At 41.1% G+C, this 24439-nt stretch overlaps 1 protein-coding gene across 1 annotated transcript in view; it reads left to right on the plus strand.

Annotated features, from left to right (window-relative positions):
• Nucleotides 1-24439, plus strand: part of LOC122542027 (meiosis inhibitor protein 1-like) — a 187688-nt gene that overhangs the window by 29282 nt on the left and 133967 nt on the right. Inside the window, exons 5-9 of the mRNA XM_043679317.1 lie at nt 3349-3552; nt 15794-15895; nt 18254-18285; nt 22276-22422; nt 22496-22610. Coding sequence (XP_043535252.1) covers nt 3349-3552; nt 15794-15895; nt 18254-18285; nt 22276-22422; nt 22496-22610 — 600 coding nt within the window. The remainder of the gene's footprint in view (nt 1-3348; nt 3553-15793; nt 15896-18253; nt 18286-22275; nt 22423-22495; nt 22611-24439) is intronic.

Raw genomic sequence — 24439 nt, forward strand, 5'->3', positions numbered from 1 at the left:
TTTTACCACCCTCCCTAATCTTACTGAAACATTTGTAACCAGGAACCTCCAACAACCATTCCTGTCCCTCTTCTATCCACGTTTCCGTGATGGCCACAACATCATAGTCCCAGGTACCGATCCACGCCTTAAGTTCACCCACTTTATTTCTGATACTCCTTGCATTGAAGTATACACACTTCAATGTCCAATCTGTTTGAATATATAGTTTTCCTGTGATTAACTCCATAATTTTTTTTACAGGGCAATCATTTGTCTTTGTGGCATAAACCAGCCAGCTATCAAGCAGGTGTCAACACAGTTTTGTTTGTGTAGTCTCGAGAACTTCTTTTCCCAGACATGGCTAATTGCTTTCAATCCCTGTATACGGTTGTCTTTGTTCTTTTAATATTTTATTTCAGACAGAGTTATTGCTGCTTCTTTAAATGTATGAACAGGTATTAAAGTTCTGAAGTTTACACTATCATAGCTGTCCTTGTCTGACCTAATTGTGGCTCCAGATCGATTGCAGTGTGGTTAACTCCTATGGTCAATAAATGCTGGCTAACCACCACTGTCCACATCTCATGAAAAAATAAGTAAAATAATACGAAGTAATAGACAAACTGCAGTTGAATGCCTCTCAGAGCACATTAGATAGCAGGTGTTGTCAAGATAGATCCCACAGAGCTCTCAACCATCAACCAAGATCTAAGTGACTCTGTCAGTGAATCTCATTAAAGGGTTGTCTGTTGAACAAGAGGTTGCAATTTGTTTATTTTCGAAAATCATGCCTTAAAGCACTCTCAGAAGCCACTCGTTCATTGACTACCTAAGTAACTGCTCACGTCCCGGTGGTTCCATCTCTGAAGTTGTTTCCACTGGACTTCTAAGACTGCATCTACTCACAGGCGCAATTCCAGCTCTTGCAGACAGCTGGCTTCAGTAAGCCGCAACTGGCCCTGTATTTTTTCCAAACTCCAATATTTCTCAGCTACACCAAATAAATACTGCTTATGGGTTTTCTTCACCTTTACTTTCAGTTGCAGTGAACTTTCAGTGGTTTCCAGGGCTTCTTCCAAGTCCTATTTTTTCCCAGCATGCAGCTAGTCACATTCCACCACTTTGTCATCTCTTGGAAGACCTAACTTCCTGGATGCTAATAACACCAGCACTTCTTCTGCCTAGAGTCGCTGTTCTTGCTTCTGAATCTATGACTGAACAACAGATTGAAGGTAGCAACCTTCAACTGCCTCTGATCAACTTATTGGATTTCTTGCACTCTCATTGTTCTCTTGATTCCTTTTCACACAGGCTATGTTCTTCATTTGTGAAAGAAAACTTCCAAAGAGCATGTGCAGCCTGTCATGCTGTTATAGGCATGTTGGGGCTCCCATGATCTGATAGGAATTGGAGTTCACTGCCTCCATTGCAATGCCATGCAGATGCACTTACTTAAGCCTGTCCCCAAAAGGTTAAGTATGAATCTCTTCACAAAGTGTATATAAGCTTTGTAGAGTGTAGCAGCATGGAAAGAGGTCTGTCATTACTGTACATGTGATCAAGTACCTAACTACTCTAATCTCATTTCCAGCGCTTGGTCCATAGCCTTGCATACTATGACATTTCAATTATTCATCTAAGTACCTCTTAAATGTTGTGATGGCACCCACCCTTTCCAACAGTGAATTCCAAATACTTACCAACCCCTGGGTGCAAAAATGCTTCCTTAAATCCTCTCTAAATGTCCTAACCCTTACTTGAAATCTGTACCCCTGGAATTGACTCCAGGGAAAGTCAGAGGAAAAGTTCATTGCTATTGCTCCTATCTATGCCCCTCATAATTTTGGAGACCTCAATCAGGTCCCCTCCCTCAGCCACCTTGCACCAGAGAAAACAAACCCCAGTCTGTCTAGTTTCTCTTCGTAGTGGAATCATTCCAGCCTGATCAGCGTCCAGGTGAATTTCCTCTATGACCTTGCCTGTGCATTCGCATCCTCCTTTTACTGTGGTGACTAGAACTGCACACAGTACTCCAGCTGTATTCTAACCAATGTCCTATAGAGCTCCATCATAACCTCCATGCTGTTATGTTCTCTGGCCTGACTAATAAAGGCAATTATCCTATATGCCTTCTGAATCACCTTATCCACCTATTCTGCTGCCTTCAGGGGTCTATGTTCATGTGCAACAAGGTGCCATTCCAGTGCCTGATGTGAAAGAGGACAAGGTTAGTTTGTGAGACTCCAGGCTGAGGGTGAGAAACTTGTCATTCCTAGTGTGGGATGAGGTAGCAATCATGCAAACATGATTAAGAATTAAGAAATCCTATATGATGTCTCCTTTAGTGTTGTAGCCTTTCTGCCTTTGATCTGTGATCTGTCAAAAAAAACCCAAATAATATTAAGTATGGGTATGTGGAGGAGGAAGTTTGCAGTAATTGTAAGAGAGTGAGGGGAAATGGCTGAGGGCAGTCTCATGAATGCTGTTATTAGTAAGCCTGTGATGCAACTATGAGCAGAACTGTGAGGGTCATGATCTTACCTTAATGAGATCTTTGAGTATTCAATGCTGGTCTCTTTGCATTTGTGCATTCTGCAATTTCTTGCCACTGATAGTGGAGAACATTTTGCATCCTCCCAAGATGCTCAGCCAACACACAGAAAAAAACCCTCATGAACTTGAAACAAAGAACTGCATTAGTTTGTGTTATGGGAGTCTGGGAGAGATTGGTGGGGTGCGGGGGTGGGGAGAGGTTTGGTGAATTGAAAATATTGCTGAAATAAAACCAAAAAGCTAAAGGTTTGGCTAAGAGTTCAAAACCCAGCACAGCAACTACTGAAATCTAAATTCAGACAATTATCACGCTAAGCATGAAGGTGATCTCAGTAATGATGATCACAACAAATATCATTGATTGTTGTAAAAATCAATCTGATTCACTAATATTTTTATGGAAGGAAATCTGTCATCCTTATCTGATCTGACCTCTATGTAACTCCATACCTTTAGCAACGTGGTTGACTCTCTGAAATTGCCAAGTAGACCATTCAGTTCAAGGGTGGTTAAGCCAACAAGTACCACCCTTGCCAACAATACCATGTCCAATGAAAGAGTAAAAATCAAAGCAGTGAATGAAAAATAACATTGATGCATTTAAGGGAAAACTAGATAAATGTAGGTGAATAGAGTGAATGGAGAGTTAAGAAAAGTTTAGAGGAAGGTTGTACGTTGCATAAATGCCAATTGTTGCTATGCTGTACATTCTATGTAAAACGTGAATGGGAGGAGGGTTTAACTGAAATTACTTCAAATGAAAAATTGTTTCATTTTACAGCATTTATTTTAATTTTTTTTCTTTATTTTTAGCAACACTCCTGGACCATATGAGAGTTGCACTGGTGTACCCTGATGAAGCGGTGAAAGCATCAGTGTGTTATATTTTCTGCACTTTGTACAGTTACCCTTCTACTGCTGAGAAGTTAAGCATATACTTCAATGGAAGACTTTGTAAACTCTTTGTGTCAGTTATGGAGGCAGCACAGACCAAAGAACTGCAAGTAAACTCCCTTGGTATGTATGGGGTACTTTGTAGTGTTGTGATATTTTATGTCTAACTGTATATTTCTGTAAAATAATTTTGGCTATTAGTTTTAATATCTTTTTACTTGACTTATGAAATGATTTTGGTTTTCATTCGCAATATTTCTTTTTCTGTGCCTATTTTAGATACTTAATCTATAATGCAAAATTTGTTGAGCTGAATCTTGTTTTCTATTGAGTCTGAGTGGTATCACTTTTTTTTTGGACGGTTTTCTACGACAAGCCCTCGTGAATTCTGTCACTGTATCTTACCAGACTCGTGTGTTATGACACAGGGTAAACCCTCCTGCTAAATTTAAAACTAACACCACAGAAAAGATTTATCCCATGCAGTAATCTGTAAAACTTCAGTGGCCAAGAAAACTATTTAAAGTAAAAATTAACAACTTTATTTCTTAAAGAATAACAGAGAATAATGAACTAACAACTATATACATGTCCTTCCTCTAACCTATCTTTTACCTTCCCTTCTATAATACTAGTCCAATGAAACTCCCAATTAAGATTTACAAAACAACACTTCATATCGCAAAACCAGGCAGCTTTTGGTTCTTCTATTTGGATCTTCCTGTGTCTTTTCTTCTTAGGAATTTCTGCGTCACCGGTTACTGATCGAAAAGGTACCTTTTAAGAGAGCTATTTTTCAGGCAGTCTGTTTACATGCTGGGCTGGCAGTTCTTCTCCAACTGGTCAAGATTTGCCCAGCCTTATACCCCAGATCATCAGATTGTCATTGGCTTTTAAGAATGCCAGTATACTCAATTCAAACTTGATTGGAATTTGGTATTTTTCAGGGTATAATTAAAACTGATTGGCCTAATTCGAATCTGTTTTTTTTTGTCGTTTCCAGGCAACCAGCTACTCCAGTAGCTGGAGCACGTGTTACATTGTGTCTTGTCAAGAACACTTGGTGATGTCACTACTAGATTTTAACTCTCTTAAAAGGTATAGTTCACCCCCATCTTCAAAACACATGGCATTAACAGCTTATGCAGCTCCTTGTTGTCCTTCATATCTGATTCTAGTCCCATCTTCCAATGCACCATTCCTAGATCAACTTGCTCTCACCAGGTGTTTATTGAAAGACTGGCATCCTTTGCACCTGCAACATCTTTAAAAGGCAAGTATGCATCTGGACGAGCACTGGCATTCCACTGCTCCCATACATTGACGGACAGAACGTGCCAGATAAATGGAAGTTGGCCCCATCATTTTCCAACAGGGTCCTGTTTGAGGGATGGTGCAAAGAAGGGCATCCTCTTCATGGAGGACAGGCAGTGGATGCCATATCATCAGACCCTGGCAGCCTGGTCCCACATTGCCACCTGGGTGAATGCTGTCTCTAGAGTGTGAAGGAATGGCTAGCAGTACTATAAGAAAGTCCATGATCTTCTCCAATGCACCAAGGTAAGTGCTGCGCTCTTCTCTCTGCCACCTCATACTCACTCCATCTCTTCTACCACACCTATCTACACCAAGATTTATGCTCTGCCACTCTACCTATTTCCTGCAAAACCTTCCCTCATTTGCTTTCTCACACACCTGTATGGCCTTTGTACTGCCTCCTCATTGCTTAAGAACACCTCACCACGTTTCACCCTCCTGCACCAACATAATAGTTGTGCCAGCTCCACTTCATTCCTCGATTTCTCTCAATAGGAGAAGATAGCCCATAATAGGAAGAGCAAGCTTGTACAGGTGGAGGGATGCCTCATGTTAGCCTCCTCACCCCTACAAGGAGAGAATCTTGACCCTCGCAAGAGAAGACTGGAACTGGGTTACAGAGAGGTCAATATTCTGTCAACTTTGTAAGTACCACTCCTTATTGCACTGCAGTTCTCCCATTAACCCCGCTGCCAGTCTTATTCATTGAACACAATTTGTAACCATTGGCCACAATGCTTGTGTCTTGCAGATGCAGCCAGGATCTCCATGACCTCTGTGGAAATAAACCTGTTTCCTCAGAAATCACCTTCTGGACCACTGAGGATAAGAATATCATAGCCTCAGAGGAAGCATCAGCAAGACTTCCTTCTGCACCCCCTAGTCCAGTTGCTGCCACCTTGGTGGGAACATTAGGTCCAGAAAGTAGGCGAGCACATCGCTGGGGCAGCTGCACAACTGGCTAAGGAAGAAACACCCCAGGCCAATGGCCCTAGAGGATTGCTGGAGACCAGGCACCTGCTTAGTCCCAACAGAAGATGACTCTGTAGAGTCAAAGAAATCAGGGACTCCATTGACGGATGCACAGAGAGGAAGAGGAGTGCAAGATAGCTTTGTGTGATGCAATGGCCCTCATTGCCCTGAAGCTGCAGGAGTGCAGCAATTCAATGACATATATCTGCATCTGTGGACAGGTTGGTGGCTGCCATGGAGAGGCAAGTCTAGTACCCTTGGTCTGCTGGAGAGATGCACAGAGTTGCACCCCATCATCCCAGCCATTGGTCTGCAGGACTGAGCGCATGGTGTGATGGTGGGGGGGGGTGCAAAGGATATGGCATGCATCCTCAAAAAAAGACAGGGCAGTTCCAGAAAGTGGAATGTGGAAGGAGGCTCCTCAGAATTCTTCTCAGGATTCCCCAGAAGTGGCCAGGCCTCTGTCTCCAACCTGCCTGCCACCCTTTGACCCTTGGAAGTCCAAACCATGGAGGATCTAGTTGTGGCAAGAAGAACCCTGTGTATCTGGCATATCCAGACACAAACACCCATGAGGCCACCTGATCAAACCTCCAGGGCCAACCGACTCTACTGATAAGCAGACTCCCTCCATCTCATCAACAGAAGCAGAAGTGTACACTAAAACATAGCTGGGTGGAGAGAGAATGAAAGGGGACACTTTGATGACACAGGTGAATAATGGATTATACATTACTTTTGTACAAATTTCAGTGCTTTTCATCTGGTTATTGTAGAGTAGCTTTTTATTTGTCATTTTTACCATACACAACTGATACAGTAAAAACGAGACAACATTCTTCCAGGACCAAGGGTGCTACATGGACAGCGCAAACTACACACTTCTACAAGGCATAAAGTTCATAAGAAGTGCAAAACACGCAAGTTACAATGTAACAGAACAATGATAAATAGTAGACATTTTTCTAGCAGCAATTTGAAGTCGTGCAAAAAATTTCAGATGGGAAAGAGTCCGATCATACTGTGTTAAGGAGCCTGTGTTAATGAAACTGGTGCAGTCTGGCCATGAGAGACCGAATGCTCTGGTATCTTCTGCCAGATGACAGGAGGGAGAAGAGTTTGAGTGACAGGTGTGTGGGGTCTTCCACAATGCTTTTAGCCTTTTGGATGCAGCGTGTGGTGCAAATGTCTGTAATGGAGTAAAGAGAGACCCCGACAATCTTCTCAGCTGTCCGCATTATCCGTTGTAGAGTCTTACGATCAAAGATGGGGCAATTCCCGAACCAGGCAGTGATACAACAGCTCAGGCTACTCTCAATGAACCTTCTGTAGAATGTGGTGAGGATTGGGCCTGGGAGGTGGGCTTTCCTCAGCCTGTGCAGAAAGGAGAGATGCTGCTGGGCTTTCCTGGCTATGGAGCTGGTGTTGAGGGTTCAGGTGAGATCGTCTGCCAGGTGTACGCCAAGGAATTTGGTGCTCTTCATGATCTCCACAGGGGAGTCATTCTCTGTAGGCCTAAATGGCCTGGTGGCATTGTGAGACATCACTTCACAGTCACAGACAGGTTTCCATGGATGGAGGTTTGTACTGAGAGTCTGTGGCATCATCTGGAAGCAAGTGCCTATATATACGTGGTATTGGGTCATCTTGAGATCTTTGGCCCTTCTCTTCCCTGCTAATTTTCTCCTGCTTTTTTGTGTTTATTTCATATTTCCAGCATCTGCAGTGTTTTGCTTTTATCCCAATTTTTGGTGCCCATTGTGTCCAAAGATTTGGCTGTCAATGAGTTGTTCAACAATGTCTGTGGCAAGGAGGTGCAACACACAGAGGGGCAGTGGTTTAGGGTGGCCAGGGCATAGGGACCCACAGGTGTTTGTTATGTATAGAACATGTCATGTGTAATGTCATTTAGCTTTAAAAGCCGGAACATTGGTAGATGCTACCTTCTCCCTAACAGGTCAAGTCACTTACCCACCCACTTCAAGTGTGGTCACAGCCGTATTTTTTTCTCATTGTGCGCTTTTGATTGCTAGCATGATAGAAGGTGACAATGAACATGCTTTGGCTAGTAGCTTGTAGTGTTCACCTGTATTTGTCGGTGAGTCCCTGAACTCTAAATCCCTTTCCTGCTACCCCTTCCTGTAAACCCCATAGGTTTCACACCTCCCTAGGTACTCACCCAATGTGGCTAAACTCACCTGCATTGCTCACTTTTCCCCAGCAGCCCCTGGCATTTGAGGTGACCACAGGTATGGTCTTTCACTGCTGCCACCAACTCCCCCAGTCTCCCAAAGGCCCAGTGCACTTGACCATGAACAAGGCCCCTTCTTGCATGATCACTTTCCCAATCATGCTTTACCAACTACCCCATTGCAGATTCTGTTGTTCCCCTTCACAGTTATCTTTTATCACCTCCAGCCTACAACCTTGTGGGCGGCATGGTGGCACAGTGGTTAGCACTGCTGCTTCACAGCACCAGAGACCTGGGTTCAATTCCCGCCTCAGGCGACTGACTGTGTGGAGTTTGCATGTTCTCCCCGTGTCTGCGTGGGTTTCCTCCGGGTGCTCCGGTTTCCTCCCACAGTCCAAAGATGTGCAGGTCAGGTGAATTGACCATGCTAAATTGCCCGTAGTGTTAGGTAAGGGGTAAATGTAGGGGTATGGGTGGGTTGCGCTTCGGCGGGGCGGTGTGGACTTGTTGGGCCGAAGGGCCTGTTTCCACACTGTAAGTAATCTAATCTAACCTCACTCCCAACAACTATCTTGCTGAGCCCCATAATGTGACAAAGGCCACCTTTTACTCTGTATTGACCAAACCCCCACTCCACTTAGTATCCAAAGACAGACCTGAAGGACTAACCAGATTCCTGAGCGAAGCCAGTACATGTACCTGACTACATTAGTCCATGGATGGCAATGAATACACAGAATTTATTTTCCCACTCACTGGGCTGCAGAGGCATGAACCTGTTGACCAAGGACATCCCGAGTGGAAACCTGGCCTGATAAGAGAGGCTGTCCTTGACTTACTGTGACGTGACTTTCTGATTGACAGGGTCTCCACGGACTTTGGTCAGCACTGTTCTCCTAAGAATTTGAGACATGGCTGCTTGCTTGCTGTACGTGCAGGTGCTGGCCGCGTAAGAGTGAAATTGATGTAGTATTGGCCTAAATCAAGAAGTTCTTCCCCTTGACTGAGGACTGCTGAGCTACCAGTCAAGCTACCTGTTTATGCAATTGTGCTAATTGGCGAGCAAAGGCCAGACAGGGAAAGGCAGGAATGGTGTAAAAAGCAGGTGAGCAAGCACTAGGAGACCAAGTGAGCGTGCTGCAATACACATTAGTCAATCTGTAGCTAGGTCCCCATTTGTGCAAGCAAAGTGTTCTTTCTTCAACTTTCCAAAAATAGATGTCAGTGTGCCCTGCAATACCAGTCGGTGTTCCCACAGTGCCTTGCAAGTGTATTGGAGAGGTAACAGTATGAGTTGTGATGGATTAACAGATGTTGGATAGAAATATCAATTGATGAGCACTGCATGCAGCTGGTGCTTGTGGATTGTACCCAGGCCTGTAGTTTGCTTGAATTCAACAGGGGAGTCATCTGGAGCAGCCAGTAAGTTGAATCCACCCCTCTTCAGTTTCCATGCCTACTTTTCTTGACATCTAGCTTGTTTTGGTGAGATTGGTAAGGTAGAAAGCTGAATATTAATAGTTGAGTTTGTGCTGTTAATGCATTCAACAAGCAATGATACCCTTCAAATAGTAACATGTCACTGCTTATGAAACTTGCCTGATAATTTGTGAAAAGCATAAAAAGCATGAGTTGCTCCTGACATCAAGATTGTCCTCACGAGACATCTCACCCAATTCTGACACAAATCTTACTATAGCCTACGTGCTTTAAACCCTATAAGATTCCACCCAGTGATATTATCTTCTGTTTTGTTGACCTTTCTCTCTGCATCTTCCATCTTTGTGTTCAATAATAGCCCTCAATTAAAAATCTCTTAGGCTTGTGAGCAAGCCAGTTAACTATGGTAGTAGTCTTTCCATGCTAAAATATGGCTGCTGTGGGAAAACTGGCTGTGGAGGAAGGGGGAAAAGGTCATTATTGCACCTTCATTGAGAAAAGGAAGTGGGGTGGATATCTCATTCGGGAGTGGTCTAGGTGCTGCATGCCTACTGAGCACTAGGCAAAGAAGAGGACTGCAGATGCTGGAGATCAGATTCAAGATTAGCGTGGTGCTGGAAAAGCAGAGCAGGTCAGGCAGCGTCCGAGGAGCAGGAAAATCGATGTTTAGGGCAGGATTCCTTACTAGACGTCTCACTCAATCCTGACACAAATCTTACAATAACCTACGTGCTTTGAACCCTGATGAATTGCTTTTGCCCGAAACATTGATTTTTCTACTTGTCGGATGCTGCCTGACCTGCTCTGCCTTTCTAGCACCACTCTAATCTTGACTGTACTGAGCACTACCCAGCTGGAGGTGAACTTCCTTTCCAGGACTGAGAAGTCAACCCCTATTTTAAGCCCCACAAATCAAGCTTCATCTGCACACTCGGGTGGATGTTGAAGATCACATGACTGTAGAACAGAGAATTCTGAGATAAAAATTTAACACAAGAAAGTGTGTTTTTAGTCAGAGTGAGGCATGAAATATCAAAACCAACTCTAACTCTTCCACTTCTGATTTTAGTGGAAGCAGGGCAAGCAAACAATCCGGAAATGCATAATCGTTGAACTCATTTTTAATATTTTTTAAACTGGTAACTAATGCCATCAGATTTTCCAGAGCCCCAGAAACTGGCCAGTTACAGGACTTGAGAGGGATGAATTCATAGGGTGATTGCTTTTACAGCATTGCCTGTGGGCCAGAAGGAGCAAGAGTATTTCCTTCAGACCAAAGCAAAAAAAAACTCTTTATTGACCATGTGATTGGCTGATGTCATATCCCTCCCCTACAATCTTCTCCACAATCTCTTTCTAGTCTTCCTCTATGATCTCATTAGAATCATACAGCTCAAAAGAGGCCATTCAGCCTGCAGTTTCCATGTTTGCTCACTGCAAGATTCGCAAGTGTGATTGACCCCGTCTCTACCATACACCCAGGCAGTAAATTCCCGATTTTAGCCGTTTGGTATGTAAAATGTTTGTCCTCATGTTGCCATTGCTTGTTTTGCCAATCATTAGATTGCTGTGGTTTAAATCTTTCCACCATTGGGAATGATTTTTTCCTAACTATTCTGTCCAGAACCCTCATGCTTTTGAATACTTCTGTCAAATTTGCATTTAAATTTCTCTTAGTATAGAACAGTTTTAGCTTCTCTCTACCCTCGTACATTAAAGTTCCTCATTCCTGGGACCAACTTCATGAATCTTCTCATCGCTAATGGTATCACATCTTTGAAAATGTGATGCCCAGAAAGGAACAAAGTACTCCAGTTGAGGCCATGCAATGTTTTATTATCAGTTCCTTGTTTTCGTACTTTGTGCCCCTATTTAAAAAACCCAGGATCCTGCACACTTTATTAGTCATTTTCTCAATCTGCCGTGCCACTTTCAAAGACGCGTGTGTAACCTGCAGATTTCTCTCCCTCCAGAAGTGTACCCCTTAGTTTACACCGATCCTCCTTCTTCATCCTATTAAAATAAATCACTTTATGCTTTTCTGTTTCTGAGTTCTGTGACCTTTGCTCTAAACCCCTGACCTCACTGTGTTGGACCACCCAGCTGCAAAATCTACACTCTATGGGTGCAGCCTTGTGATACTTGCTTTCCTGTCAGATAGACAACTGGCCTATCAGTCAGGCTGGCTGTCCAGGTGAAAAATCTGGTGAAAAAATACAAAAATCCCCTGTTGTTAACTGTCAGTACATAGAGGAAACCCTTGCTTCTGAATATTACTAATCCTAAATAGGCAACTTTTTTTTCCCTGGGATGGGGGAGTCCAGAACTAGAAGGCATAGGTTTAGGATGAGAGGGGAACAATATAAAAGAGACCTATGGAGCAACCTTTTCACTCAGAGGGTGGTACGTGTATGGAATGAGCTGCCAGAGGAAATGGTGGAGGTGGGTACAATTACAACATTTAAAAGGCATCTGGATGGGTATATGATTTGGAGAGATATGGGCCGGGTGCTGGCAAGTGGGACTAGATTGGGTTGGCATATCTGGTCGGCATGGACGAATTGGACTGAAGGGTAGGTTTCCATGCTGTACATCTCTATGACGATGACTCTTGACATTGTCCCTTACCCAGGTTTTAGTAAACATTCGGCTCTTGGTACTATGACCAAGGTTTACTCTAGAATCAACACTCAAAAGAAATGACATAGTCGGTTCTTTTGTTCTTGTTTGTGGGATTCTGCTGTTTGTTTCCTATGCATCAAATTTGCAACAACACAGAAGGAAAGTCCTTGGCTGTAAATTGCATTGGAATATACTCTGATTTTAAGAAAAAATTCATTCATGGGATGAGAGCATCACTGGCTAGGTCAGCATTTATTGCCCACCCCTAATTACACAGAGGGCATTTAAGAATCAATCACATTGCTGTTGGTCTAGAGTCACACACATATGCCAAACCAGGTAAGGATGACGGCTTCCTTTCATAAAGGACATTAGTGAACCAGATGGGTTTTTCCTTGACAACCAGCAATGGAGTTTTGAATGCTCTTAATTCAAAATATTTATTGAATTCAAATGCCACCATCTGCCATGGCAGGATTAGAAGCCGGGTCTCCAGAACATTACCTGGGTCTCTAGATTAACAGCCCAATGATAATACCACTAGATCACTGTCTGCACCTTGATTACAAACAGTTTTTTTTAAAATGCAGATTCCTTTTTTTATACTTCTTTTCCTGAGATGGATTTGGAGACACCGGTGTTGGACTGGGGTGTACAAAGTTAAAAATCACAACACCAGGTTATAGTCCAACAGGTTTAATTGGAAGCACTGTCTTTTGGAGCACTGCTTCTTCATAAGGTGGTTGTGGAGTACACAATCGTAAGATACAGAATTTTACAGTGTGATGAAACTGAAATTATACATTTCAAAATACCTTGATTGTTTGTTAAGTCTCTCATCTGTTAAAATGACCATAATAGTTTCACTTCCTTCATATGTAAATCACAAAACTTGTTTTAAAAGTTACATTCTCAGGTTAACTGTAACGATTGGTTTCAGCCCAGATAAGATGTTGAAGGTGTTAGCCCCTGTGTTCTGTTGTCTGTGCCATAATGTTTAGACTGATTCTAATCTAAAAAGTGAGTTAACAGAGTATGACATGGATTCATGCAGATTTTGAGCAAAGTACAGTGCAACTCTGCAAGAACAAATTCACCGCACAAACGTATATGTGCATGTGGGTTTTTGTGTGGGTGTGTGTGTTTGTCTGTCTGTCTGGGGAGGAGGGTTGTGCATGTCTGTGAGAGAGAGTGTATGTGTGTGTGAGTGTAAAGGGGTCTAAGTCTGTGAGTGTGTGTGTGTCTGGGGTGGAGGGTTGTGAGTGTCTGTGAGAGAGAGTCTATATGGTGTGTGTGTGTGTGTAAAATGGTCTAAGTTTTTAAAAGGTGAATGTGGGAGTGCGTCTGTAGACTGATAGCTAAGTTCGGTACCCATAGGGAGGGCCTCAACTGGTACCTTGGGTTCATGTCACACTACAGGTGACCAGCATTGCACTATACACACACACTGACATTCCTACACACACACACTCCTATGCAGACACACAGACACAGACATTCCTATACATACTCACACACACTCCTACAGACACACACACACTTCCACACTCTCACTTGTACCTTCTCACAGACCTATACCCCTTTACACAGACCTATACCCCTTTACACTCACACACACACATATATACCCTCTCTCTCACAGACACTCACAACCCCTACCCCCCCCCACACACACAAACCCACATGCACACATACACATATGTGCAGTGAATTTGTACTTGCAGAGTTACATTGTACTTTGCTCAAAAACTGCATGAATCCATGAAAGATTCTGTTAATTCATTTTTTAGATTAGAATCAGTCTAAACATTATGGCACAGACAACAGAACACAGAGGGCTAACACCTTCAACATATTATCTGAGTTGACACCAATTGTTAAAGTTAACCTGAGAATGTAACTTTTTAAAAAAACAATTGTGATTTACATATGAAAGAAGTGAAACGAACATGGTCATCCTAACAGATGAGAGACTTAACAAATAATCAGGGTATTTTTCAATGTGTGATTTCAGTTACATCACACTGTAAACTTTTTGCTATAAATTCTATGTCTTACAATTGTGTACTCCACAACCACCTGATGAAGCAACAACACTCTGAAAGCTAGTGCTTCCAATTAAACCTGTTGGACTGTAACCTGGTGTTGTGTGGTTTTTAACTTTTCTGAGATTGCATCTGGAATTTCAGTTGCCTCCAAAACCTAGCCTATTTTTAACCATTGTTTCACACCACTGAACGCCTCCTGGCAACAGCATTGATAAGCTCTGGACTGTATTTATTGTTCAGCTTCTCCCCTAGTTTACCTAGGAACAGCACATAAAACATGCAGCAGAGCAGGTTGTGGGGTGTTGGTGTGGAACAATGAGGGCAAAGAAAGGAAACACTTTAAAAATCTATGAGAAGATAAATACCAGCATAGAATGTTTAGGTAAGGATATCAATGATTGGAATAATATTCATATGACAGCTTTCACAAGTACTTAAAATGGAAAAATGAAGCTAAAATAAACTTTAGTACTTTTGGGTCAGGGACAACAGAAATCATAACGAGGAATGAAGAAAGGACAGAGCCACTGAACAAATATTTGTCTTCAGTGGAAAACATAACCAATATGTAGTAGAGGGGCAATTAAGAGAGATTTAAATTTCCAGATGGTATTTAATAATGGAGAAAATAAAAGCTCATAGTACAGGGGTGGCATATTGGTATAGATAAAAGATTCGCTACCTGTCAGGAACAAAGAGGAAGTATAAATGGGTTATTTTTCAGGTTGACAAGATGTGACAAATAGTGTGTATATCAGTACTAAGATCTCAACTGTTTACAATTTATATGAAGTACCTAGCTGATGGGGTGGAGGGTATTGTTTCCACATTTGCTGATGACTCAAAAATAGGTAGCTTAGTCAGTTGTGAAAAGAGCACAAGAAGATTATAGAAAGTTATAGATAGGTTGAGGATGCTCTATGGAGATAGTGAAGTGAAAGTCACTGGATTGAACCTGGGATATTAGGAGAAAATGAGGACTGCAGATGCTGCAGGTCAGAGTCAAAAGGTGTGGCGCTAGAAGAGCTCAGAAGGTCAGGCAGAATCCAAGAAGCAGGAGAATCGATGTTTCGGGCATAAGCCATTCATCAGGACTGTTGTGGAAGGGGGCTGAGAGATAAATAGGAGGGTGGAGTCCCCCACCCTCCTATTTATCTCTCAGTCCCCCCAAACAGACATTCCTGATGAAGGGCTAATACCCAAAGTGTTGATTTTCCTGCTCCTCGGATGTTGTCTGACCTGCTGTGCTTTTCTGGAGCCACACATTTTGACCCTGGGATTTAGGGTTTTCTTATGATGAGAGTCTTGAGTAAATTAGGTCCATATTCAGGACTTTAGAAGAGAGATGATCATATTGAAATTTAAAAGTTTCTGAAGGGGCTTGACAGGGGTGTTGCTTCTTTGGGCTGGAAAATTTAGATCACGTGAGCACAATAAGGAGCCAAACATTTAGATCTGAGATTAGGAGAAATTTATTCTTAGTGTTGTGAATCTTTGCAATTCTCCAATCAGTCTCCAATTAAACCAGAGGTTTGTGGATCTCCTCTAGTTGAATATACTTGAGATTGAGGAAGATGGATCAATGGTCTCTGAATTGTGGGGTTCGGGGAGGCAATGGAAAAGTGAAGCAGATTAGGCATCATTGTATTTAATGACAGAGCAGCCTCAGGGTACTGTATGATCTAAATCTGCTCCTTTTTGTTACCTTATCTTCTTGCTAAAAAAAATCACTGACATCCTTTATCATTTTTGTGTTTTTTAAATGCAAATATAGGGCTTCTGAAGCATCTCCTACAGTTTAAACAGTTAGTGACTGTGCTGATGAGTTCATCTGGGAATGAAGACTTTACTTCTGAGGATGAAATAACATCTCAGGGTATGGTATCACACAGCCCATAGATTATTATATTAACTTTAAAGTGGAATTAGGGAAACATGATGAATAATGTTGGACAGAAAAAGACCTTTCGGTTCATCCAACCTCTCCCACGGAACTGTAATGTCTTTTGCATCACTATATTCATATATACACAACCAATTGCAGCTGAAATATATGTACTCTTGGAGAGGCAAAATAACACATAAAAGCTCGGGCCAATTTATGAAGTAAGTCTCTACATCTTAGATGATTGAAACTAGTCAAGTGAATCACACTTGGCATGATTTAATGTCATGTATCACTTATCGATTTTATAAGTTGACATGTAGAAGTTCAGAAACAGGTCCAACATTTGCTTGAAAAATTCATTGCATAAGCTGGCAGCCTATTCTGTGGCTTTACTGTTCACTGAAAGAAGAAGCACCTTCTGAAATACAATCTAGTTCTGGCTTTTTATAACTTGATACTGTAACCTAATGGTTCCTTTAGCATGGCACTCAGCCACTGACTCCACCAACAAGCACATTGACTTAGACCCAATATACTGGCCGCTACCACGAACAACTGGAACCAGCAACCAGAAGCAGCAGAAACGGAACCCAATAAATTTCAGAAGACACAGTACAGCCACACTTCACAGGAGGCTCCAAAGCACTGAAGATATCACCTAGACAGAGGACGAAACGTCTGCAAATCAAATTCCCAGCTCGGTGACCATATCCACAACCATGACAACCGGCACCTGAGCTACCAATCTTTACACAAACCTTGGTTTCCCCCAAACTTTAAGTGACACAACATGCCTGCACAAGCATATTCTGTCCGGATATCATCCGAAAACCTTGATCAAATAATCTCAAAGTCTACATTTCTCTAAAATATAAGATTCCATTTCTTTTAGCCTGTTTTGAAAAGAAGACATTTAAACTGGAAATTTATGCAGTGATCATTCTTGGCAGCTTTTCTTAAGTAAAGCCTTGAACATAGAGATAGCTTTGACAAGAGTTTCAAATGTGGATTGTGGTGGAAGGTCAGAGAGGTTTAAAGAAAAAGAGTGAGCAGTGCCAATCCAATCTAAAGGCATCTTGACAGATGGGGGAGAAGTATAGAGTAGACTAACATCATGAGTAGAGAGTGCATGCTGGCACAGAAGTCTATATTACAAAGACATGGAGTTGAATTTTACTCCCTTCCCCGTCCCTGTATAGAACAGCAGATGAGGGATTATTGAACATCTCAGCTCCAAAACATGAATGCAGGTGTTTGTCAAGGTATTGTCCTAAGCCAACCATCTACAGCTGCTTCATCAATGACCTTCCCTTCATCAGGGGATATAATTTCAACTAGTGGAATGGATTCATTTAAGATCCTTTTAACAATAAGAAAAGATTTGAACTAACCACTTAAATTCTAATCTCAAAATTTGCAGATGACACAAATCTGGGTGGAAGGGTGATCTATGAGAATAATAGATGCTACAATGTTATTTGGTCAGGCTAAGTGAGTTGCAGATGCAGTGTAGTGTGGATAAATGTGAGTTTATCTACTTTGTCGCAAAAATAAGAAGACAGATTATTATTTGAATGACATCAATTGAGAGAGGGGAATGTACAACAGGATGTGAGTGTTCTCGTACACCAACTGCTGAAAGTAAGTACACAGCTGCAGCAGAGGGTGAAGGAGGCCTTCATAGCAAGAGGATTCAAATGAAGGAGCAAGAATGTAATTATACAGGGCATTGGTGAGGCCACACCTGAAATGTTCCGTGCAGTTTTGTTCTCCTTATCTGAGGAAGGATGCTCTTACTATAGAAGGAGTGCAGCAAATGTTTACCAAATTGATTCCTGGGATGCCAGGATTGACATTTGAGGAAAGATTGAGTTGGTTGGGTTGTATTCACTGGAGTTTAGAATATTGAGGGGGTATCTCTCAGAAACCTATAAAATTCTAACAGGACTTGACAGATGAGATACAAGAAGGATATTCCTGATGATGGGACAGAGAAAGGGGTAAACCTTTTTGGACTGAGATGAGAATTGGTGAACCTGGAATTCATTATCACAAAAAGTGATTGAGGCCATATCTGTTTTTTTTTCAAGAAGAAGGTAAATATAGTTCTTGTGGCAAAAAGATTCAAAGAAATATGGGGGATGGGAAGATTCAGATTTGGAGTTCATGATTAGCCATGATCGTACTGAATGTTGCTACAGGTGCCCAACAATACAATTAGAGCACCAACAATATGGTCACAATAAATGTATAATACTTAAAGCTAACATTCCTATTAAACTTTAAGTTGATTTTCTTTATTGTATTCATTAAAGAAGTTATTATATGGTTCTTTCTGTCTTTTAGGTGGAAATCCACTACTGTTACTGTTGAAAAAGGTACGATTCCTGACTGTTTTAGTTCTCGACATATGGGTATTGCTCGTCAATTGGGTGTAATTGATTTGTTTTCAGACATGCCGAAATAAAGATTAAACTGTTAATCCTTTTGTGTGAATGTGACTGCAGGGGTGAAAAATGAACTAAAATCTGCAAGGCAGCCTTTGGGAGTGCAAGAACCGCGTAACTCATGCTTCTCATCCTGAAGCACAAAAGTCTCATTGGATTCAAATTTATAGTTGCTTTTAATCATCCAGCATGTGATACAAATTGTTTGAAGTTCTTGTTTAATTTCAAGTTTTCCATATAATTCTAAGCTTAAGTTTATATATTCTATGAAATTTGGTGGGCAACATTGGCTGAAAATTTGAGATACTAACCAATTTTCAAGATGGCCAAGATGGAATCCTGCAGTGCGATGTTGATTTAGTCTATTGTGAGAGAATCTGTAGTTTTAAAATTTATATTTCGTTGAAACAGACCCTAATTGAAATGGAAGCAGAGAAAGAAACTGACCATCTGTTTCAAAAGAAGCAAAAAGGTTTGGAAGCCAACACTGCTGAATAGAGACTAGTTGAAAGTTATAAAATAATACCAATTTAAGTTGAGTATTGAAAACTAATGAGTCTCCTGGTGCAATACAGTCAAGCAAAGGCGAGATCAAGCTGCTGATGTTATGCAAGGATATAGTGCTTCAAATGTTTCCATTACTTGAAGATAATATTGATGGCTCTATGCTGTCCAGACTGAGATAAGCAGGTTCTGCAAATAGAGGATATTTATGTTGAAGATATTATCTGTTGTGTGCTGCTTTTGGCTGGGAATTGGACTATCGCCTAAAAGGAGAGGAGCTGAAATTCTTGGAGGAAGACTGAGCTTTAAAGAATTCTGTGACTGAGTATTATCACCAAAATTTGAGTGGACTGCTGAATCAGTTTGGTGGTCTGTCTTTGTTGTATCTGCCTTTTAGTATATAATTTATAGTTTTATTCAAGCTCAGTGTGCCTTACTAATTCATGTTTAATTTCTGTTGGATGTTAGGTTAGTATGCAAGGTTACCTAAAGTAGTTTTTAGTGTTTGCTTTGTTTGACTCCAAGATAAAACAGAAGAATTTTTCTAAACCACAGATTTTTGCATCTACATTCTTTTACTAAAGAAATGGGATTCTGTATTTCTTCTACTTTTTTAAAAAAAATGTTGCTAGTCACTATAAAGATCATAAAGCTGCCTTTACTGTCAGACACATCACCTTAGTAAATGAATTGAAGCAATGTGCTAGCCAACCAGAGACTTATTAAGGGCTGACATACAATTAAATTTCATGTCGATTTATTTAAAAGCATGCACAGCAATTTAGTGCATACTGCTTCAATTGATAACCTAACCTAATATAAACCAGCTGATTATGAATAACCAAATAATTAATAAGGATTTTGAGCATTATTTAAAGTCACATCTAGCTTTCAGTGTTTACTTGCTGATTGAGGTTGACTGGCCACATTGTATTGTGCAGAACTTTCGGAACACCTAAGTGTGGAGCAGTTTGTAAAGAGTTCACCAACACTCTTAGCATGAAGTCATTATGTACTATCTGTTTTGCAAGCAAGACAGTTCTGCAGCTAATTATGGTTCTACTATTTTGTAACCAATGCCATATTTTGCAACAGATGGGTTTTTATGATAATCAACAGTGGTTCCTAGGTTGCCAAAAGGCTAGCTTTTATTCCAGATTATTTTGAATTCAAGTTTCATTATCTACCAGGATAAGATTTGTACTCAAGTCCCTTGAATATTAGTCTTGGGTTCTGGATCACCAGCAGTTTCTGAAAACAATTCATGAGCTTTAAGTTTTTCAGGAGAATGATTAAACTTGCTGGAGTTTTTTAGAGAGGGTATGGTATTCTTTTGGATTCATCCGGAGGGGCCAAGTGCCTGTTAGTAGTGGTCAGATGCCCTTTGGTGTTTGTTGTTAAGAGTAAACATTCATGCATTTATGTACAAAAATAGGCAAACTGATTGGAATTGTCAAGATATTTAAATTATCATTGAAACTGTCAGCTTTCCGAGGCAATTAATTCCATTTTAAATGAAAAAGCAAAACCTGAATCTTAAAACAAATTCTGTGCTTGTTCCATCTGTTGACATCAGCCTGAAAGTTGTTAATATATGATAAGAGATGCCTGATGGATTCTGCATATTTTCATTATTATAATGGGATATTTGACAATTCCATTCGATTTACAGCTCTAAGTGGAAATAAAGCTTTTGAAGTGGGCTATGTCTTCAAGTGCTTGTCCTTAAAATGATTAAACACCTAACTGAAGTGATTATTTTTACAAAAGATTAGTTGCAAGAATATTAATGTAGTGAATGAGTTTTTGCAACATCAATATACTATTAGAATTTCATTTTATTTTTTTCTTAGCATGATTCCTGGTATATTGGCATGTTGGATGTAAGACCAAAAGTAATGTGTTGGATGACGTGGTGATGCTTTTCACTGAGTTTGTATAGGGGTAAAAGAGATGGAGTGGGCAGGGAGGGGGAGTTGGAGAGTGGTACAGGAATACCAATTATCATGGAGGATATTAGGAGCCGTTGTGGTATGTAGAAGGGGATAGATTGGCGTGGACAGTATGAGGGGCCAGCAGTGCAGATAGAGGGGCAGAGGTTGGTATGGATGGTTGGGGCAACTGTGAGTATAGAAGAATGGTTTGCCCTGGAATGTATTCAGGGCCATGTAGGGGTTGGTAGAAGGTTACAAATTGACTGGAGAGTATGAGGGGCCATGAGAAATGGGTGAAGGGCATAGAAACACAGAAAATAGGAGTAGGGAATGTGTAGTCCTGTCTTCTGAGCCTGCTGTGCCATTTAGTATGATTATGGTTGATATCCAACTCCGTATCCTGTTCCTGCTTTCTCCCTTTGATTTCTTTAGCCCTAAGAACCATACCTAATTCCTTCCTGCAAACATTCCATGTGTCAACTACATTCTGTGGCAGAGAATTGCGCAGGCTCACCAATCTTTAGGTGAAGAAATTTCTTCTCATTTGTCCTAAATGGCCTACCCAGTATCCTTAGACTGTGACCCCTGGTTCTGGACTCCTTGGACATCACGCGCATACCTCCTATGCTTACTCTGTCCAATCCTGTTAAAGTTTTATAGGTTTCAATGAGTACCTCCCAGCCATACTCTTTTTAACTCCAGTGAACATAATCCTATGCCGTCCAGTCTGTCTTCATACGACCATCCTGCCAACCCAGAAATCAGTCTGGTAAATCTTCGTTGCTCTCTCTCTCAATCGCCAAAACATCCTTTCTCAAATAAGGAAACCAAACTACACATAATACAAAGGGATGGACTCAACAAGGTCCTGTATAGTTGCAGCAGAACCTTCCTGCTCTTATTCTTTTGCTATGAAGGCCACCATAGCACTTGCCTTCTTGGTTGCCTGCTGCACCTGAATGCCTATTTTCAACAATTAGTGTACAAGAATACCTAGGTCTCATTGTGTCTCCTCCTTTCTCAATCAATCACCATTCAGATAATCTGCCTTCCTGCTTTTGATACCAATGTGGATAATCTCACATTTATTCACATTGTACTGCATCTACCATGCGTTTACCCACACACTGAATTTGTCCCAATCACACTGAAGCATCTCTGCATCCTCTTCACAGTTCGCCCTCACACCCAGCTTTATATTTGGAACTTGGAGAGTTGGTTGACTATAGGTTAGCATTGAGAGTATGAAAGACCATGGGGAGTGGATGGAGGGAATAAGGTAGCATAAGCTGACATCAGTTTGTTACAGAAAGTGTATGTGGTGAGGTCTGCCTTATTTTGTTGTGTAGGTTTCTTTCTTATATCTGAGAGAAGGTTGGCCTCTCCCATAGGCTGTTTTTGCAACTGGCAATTCCTGTGACTACCTTTGAACTATTTCTGGTGGTAGTAGTCTGACTTACATCATCTCTTGTGCTCTTTGTAGTGCACTTTCTCTGTCCGTCCCAAACCCAACACTACCACCATCAGAATCAAAATCAGACTGACCAGGGCACTTTCTCCTAAATTAAGACGACGAAGTCGGGATGCTCACACACTCTTGGGAGGCAGTAAGGAACAAATATCCAGGCCTGTATATTTTTGATCAACTTGTGATACTGGCAAATTAAGCAGCAGTTAACATTTTGTTCTTTGTTTTCTTTCAGTTTCTGCTCAGTAGAGATGAAACACTACAGATTGCAAGTGTACAATGTATGACCTCCATAGTCATCCACTCCCCAGTGGAGTATGCTCCTGCTCTAGTATATGCAGATATTCCAGGTTACCTTTTATTGCTAAGGTGTATTTCAAGTCTGTTTGATTGTGCAAAATTGCTGCACCTTTGTGCACCATGGTGATATACTTCTGTACCATATCTTTGCCCTATGTCTGCCCATTTTCTGTCAATTTCCCCGTTTGTTTTATTCTCCACAAATATCACTGCACCAATGCTCCTTTTGATTGCTTTCCATCTTATCCCTGAAATATAACCTGTTCAAACCTTTGTCATTTGTATCCACTTTCACACCAAATCCTGCTTGTCCATTTCACCCACCAGTGGTGACTTGTGTTGAATCTCCATGCCAAAATTTAAGATCCCAATTTGTGCTCACTCAAAATCCATTCACTTACACAAAGTTAAAATTGACCTTGTCTTGGCCTTTGATTTCTTGTGTGATCGTTCTTTACCTTACCACTAGAATAAGTTTGTTTTTGACATTAGAGAAGTTATTAATTCTTAAAGTTTCAAAAAGCACATTAAAACATTCCATTAAAATATTCTGTTAAAATTTGGTCAGTGGGTAGTTAAAACCTACCAGCTCCCCTTGTAGTTGTTATGGACCAGGCCTGACCCCTCAAAACATTTTTAAGCAGGTAGCCCAGCCCATAACTTTGCTGTTTGTTTCAGGTAAGCGTATTGTTGATATTCCCGGAGTAAATTTGCTGGTCAGACTGCCGAGTTTTAAACAAACAAAATTTATTTGCAAAATTACAGAATGCAACACAATGATCCTATCTGAACCCAACAGGCTATCCCGACTTAATGATGCTGTTCCAAAATACTTGCAACAATAAACTCCTTAGCACAAAGAGTAAAAATGACACAAAAAGCATATAGGTTACGAAATCAGAAGGAGGTGGAGAGCGTCCAGTTTCAATTGTGACCCTGATTCAACTAACCCTTGAACTGAACTGACCTGCGCAGCTGGAGAGCTGGCCACGTCCCATTGATTATACCAGTTTATTTTTAAAACCTGAAAGCTTTCTGCCTGAAGCATTATTTGTTAGACATAAACAAAAGGGCCCCAATGAACCATTTAAACTTCAGACATGTTAGAACCTTGAATTGTTTAGAACATCTCTGCAAAACATCAAGGATAACATAACCTTGTAAAAGGACCAGCTTTGTAACACTGCCCTGCGGTTGCTAAGAGTTGAACTACCATGGTTTTCAACTGCTTAGGGACAATTGACAAAAGTTGAAAAGAATCTTTTTGAATAAATGCATTGGGCTTTGCTTTCACTTTCTCTGTGTGGACCTAAATTGGAGTACTTCTGTAGGAAAGGTTTAAATTTTCTCCATGTTAACATTAGTCTTCCCAGGGTTCACCTCTCTTTCCAGTTGCAACTTTGTACTGACACTTTCAGAGTCATAGATTATTAAAGCACAATAAAAGGCCCCTTCAGCCTGTCATGTTTGTGCCTGTCATCAAGCACCTATCTACTCTAGTTCACTTTTCCAGCACTTGATGTAGCTATCCTTGTATGCTGTGGTTTTTCAAGTATTCATCTAAATTCTTCTTAAATGTTGTGATGTTTCCTGCCTCTATTACTCTTTCAAATGGTGAGTTCCAGATATCCACCAATCTTTAGGTGAAAATCTTTCCCAAATTCCCTCTAAACTTCCTGCCCCTTACTTTAAATCTATGCTGCCAGTTATTGACCCTTCCAATGAAAAGAAAGGTTCCTTCCTATCTACCCTATCTACTCCTCAGAATTTTGTAAACCCCCCATTAGCCTTCTCTGCTTTAAGCAACCCCACCCCTGCCCATCTAGTCTGTCTTCATAGTTGAAGCATTCCAGTCTGGGAAACACCGTAATGAATTTCC

The sequence above is a fragment of the Chiloscyllium plagiosum genome, chromosome 39, assembly GCF_004010195.1.
Source record: "Chiloscyllium plagiosum isolate BGI_BamShark_2017 chromosome 39, ASM401019v2, whole genome shotgun sequence".
NCBI classification, from domain to species: domain Eukaryota; kingdom Metazoa; phylum Chordata; class Chondrichthyes; order Orectolobiformes; family Hemiscylliidae; genus Chiloscyllium; species Chiloscyllium plagiosum.